General features: G+C 37.1%; 1 protein-coding gene across 1 annotated transcript; it reads right to left on the bottom strand.

Annotated features, from left to right (window-relative positions):
• Nucleotides 1-1,482: 1,482 nt before the first annotated feature.
• LOC143391663 (olfactory receptor 4C16-like) lies at nucleotides 1,483-2,415 on the bottom strand. Its single transcript, XM_076844424.1, has one exon. It carries the CDS (start codon nucleotides 2,413-2,415, stop codon nucleotides 1,483-1,485), a length of 933 nt encoding a protein of 310 aa, XP_076700539.1.

Genomic DNA, 2,415 nt, shown 5'->3' with positions numbered 1-2,415 from the left:
TGTTGTGGCCTCTTGAGTTGTTACAGTTTTTAAACCAGTATTCATAAACTTTAATGAAATGCACAGATTATGTGGTTGTTTAATCTTTGTATTGTAGAGTTTTATGACAACTGTGTTGTCATCTATCTACCATTATAGCACCATAAAGAAGAGTTTCACTTTTCTGAAAATGTTATGTGCTCCACTTATTTCTCACTCTTCTTCTCTTCCTTAACACCTGGCAACCACTTACTGTTGTGTTACTCTCTTCATTTCTGCCGTTTTCAGAAGGAAATTTCATATTTCATATACTTATATTAAATATTTACTACAAAGCTGGAAATTCTCTTTTCTGGTATTCATAATTTGTTAAAATACATTCATATTTTAAAGTTCATTAACATAAACTGGATATATATATATATATATATATATATATATATATATATATATAATTTTGCAGTAATAAGGACTGAATCACGGGTGCTCTACCCCTGAGCTACATTCATAGTTCTTTTTAAAAGTTTGAGACAGAGACTCGCTAAGTTGAGGAGGCTGGTCTTGAACTTGTAATCTTCCAGTTTCAGCCTCAGCCTCCTGTGTCATTGGGATTACAGAGGTGCACCACTACATCTGACTCAACTGCTTATATTCCTAGCTTCCAGTCCATGTAAAAATAACATTTTTCATTGAGTGGTCTGTGCCACTATCATAACAACTCTATACTATGAGCAAATTTCCACAACTGAAATAATTTAAAGAAACTTGATGTCAATCCCTCAAACTACAGGGAATCAAATTAGTAAATAAAGTATATTTTAGAAAATGAATGATTTTATTAGCAAAAGAAAACAAAACAACAAAGTCTTTATAAGATCTAAGCAATCTTCCGGAATGGTAAAATTCCTGCCCATATTCTGTCACTGTTCTGTAAGATTCTATGTAAACATATGGTACCAGTCCAAAGTATATACCTTCAAGTATTAGTTTGGGAATTACCTAGATTATCTCTAATGTCCATAGTAAGAAGACAGTTTTACGATCATTTGCATATGACACATTCTCCTGAGACAGAAAGAAGAAATAACTTGAGGTACATAATCAGATATAATTAAGTTTAAATTTTTTAATAAATAAGACTATTTGGAAGAGTGAGAAACTGCCAGTTTGTGGATTTGAGCATGTGGAACAGTAATGAGACACAGAGCAAACCAAGCACTAATGTGAAAAAAAGGCAAGAAAAATACTAGATAAATTCCAAAGGTATATTAGGATAAAGAAGATAGAAACACAAAAGCAAACAATATTTAAGGCAGTAACTCTTACATTCCTGTTTGCATCTCGTCCTGTCTCCTTTTCTACATAGAGTCAATTCAAACAAGACAGTGTACGTGTACACGTCTTTTCCTAGGGACTATTCTATTAAATCTGTTATTAGAAGTTAAATATTCCTACATAGTTCTTCTAGTATAATCCAAATTAAAAAGGATTCAAAACCTCCATTCATCTCATGTCATCTGAGACCAATTTCTTGCTCCACAACTTCCTCATGGCATTTTTCACTTCTGCATTCCTCAGCGTGTAAATCAGAGGGTTGAGCAAAGGTGTTCCAATGGTATAAAACACAGCTATCATCTTATCCATGGGGAAGGTGGTCGCAGGCCGTGTGTATATAAATATGCAAGGTCCAAAGAACAAGATGACCACAATGATGTGGGAGATGCAGGTGGACAGGGCCTTTCTCCTCCCTTCTGCACTGTGGTTTCTCAGCGAATGCAAGATGATGACATAGGAGAACATGAGCACAACAAAACTCACTGTACAAAGGACCCCACTGTTGGACACCAGGAGGAGGTTGGTCACATATATGTCTGTGCAGGCGAGCTTCAACAAGGGTTCCAAGTCACAGAAGTAGTGATCAATCACATTGGGACCACAGAAAGGCAAACGCAAGGCAAGAAAAATCTGAACTGAAGAATGCACACAGGACCCCACCCAGGCCAAAGCCACCAACACACTACAGATCCGGTGGCTCATGATGGTCATGTAGTGCAGGGGCTTACAAATGGCCACATAGCGGTCAACAGCCATGAGGATGAGGATTAAGATCTCCAGGCAGCCAAAGTAATGGAGTGTAAACACTTGGATTATGCACTCATTGAAAGAAATAGTGGTCTTCTCTGAAAGGGAATCCACAAGGGTTTTAGGAGCTATGGAAGTAGAGAAGCAAGTGTCAGATAAGGATAAATAGAAAAGGAAGAAGTACATTGGACTGCCAAGTGCCCGACTGGTCTTGATGGTGGTGATAATCAGCAAGTTACCCAGCAATGTCCCCAAATAGAAAAGCAGAAATGTGACAAAAACTATTTTCTTCCTAAATGGATCTTGTGTCAACCCAAGTAGGATGAACTCAGTCACATTGTTGTTTAGCTGCAT

The sequence above is a fragment of the Callospermophilus lateralis genome, chromosome 2 (genome assembly GCF_048772815.1).
Source record: "Callospermophilus lateralis isolate mCalLat2 chromosome 2, mCalLat2.hap1, whole genome shotgun sequence".
Classification (NCBI taxonomy): Eukaryota; Metazoa; Chordata; class Mammalia; order Rodentia; family Sciuridae; genus Callospermophilus; species Callospermophilus lateralis.
This window is presented reverse-complemented; position numbering and strand designations above follow the sequence as displayed.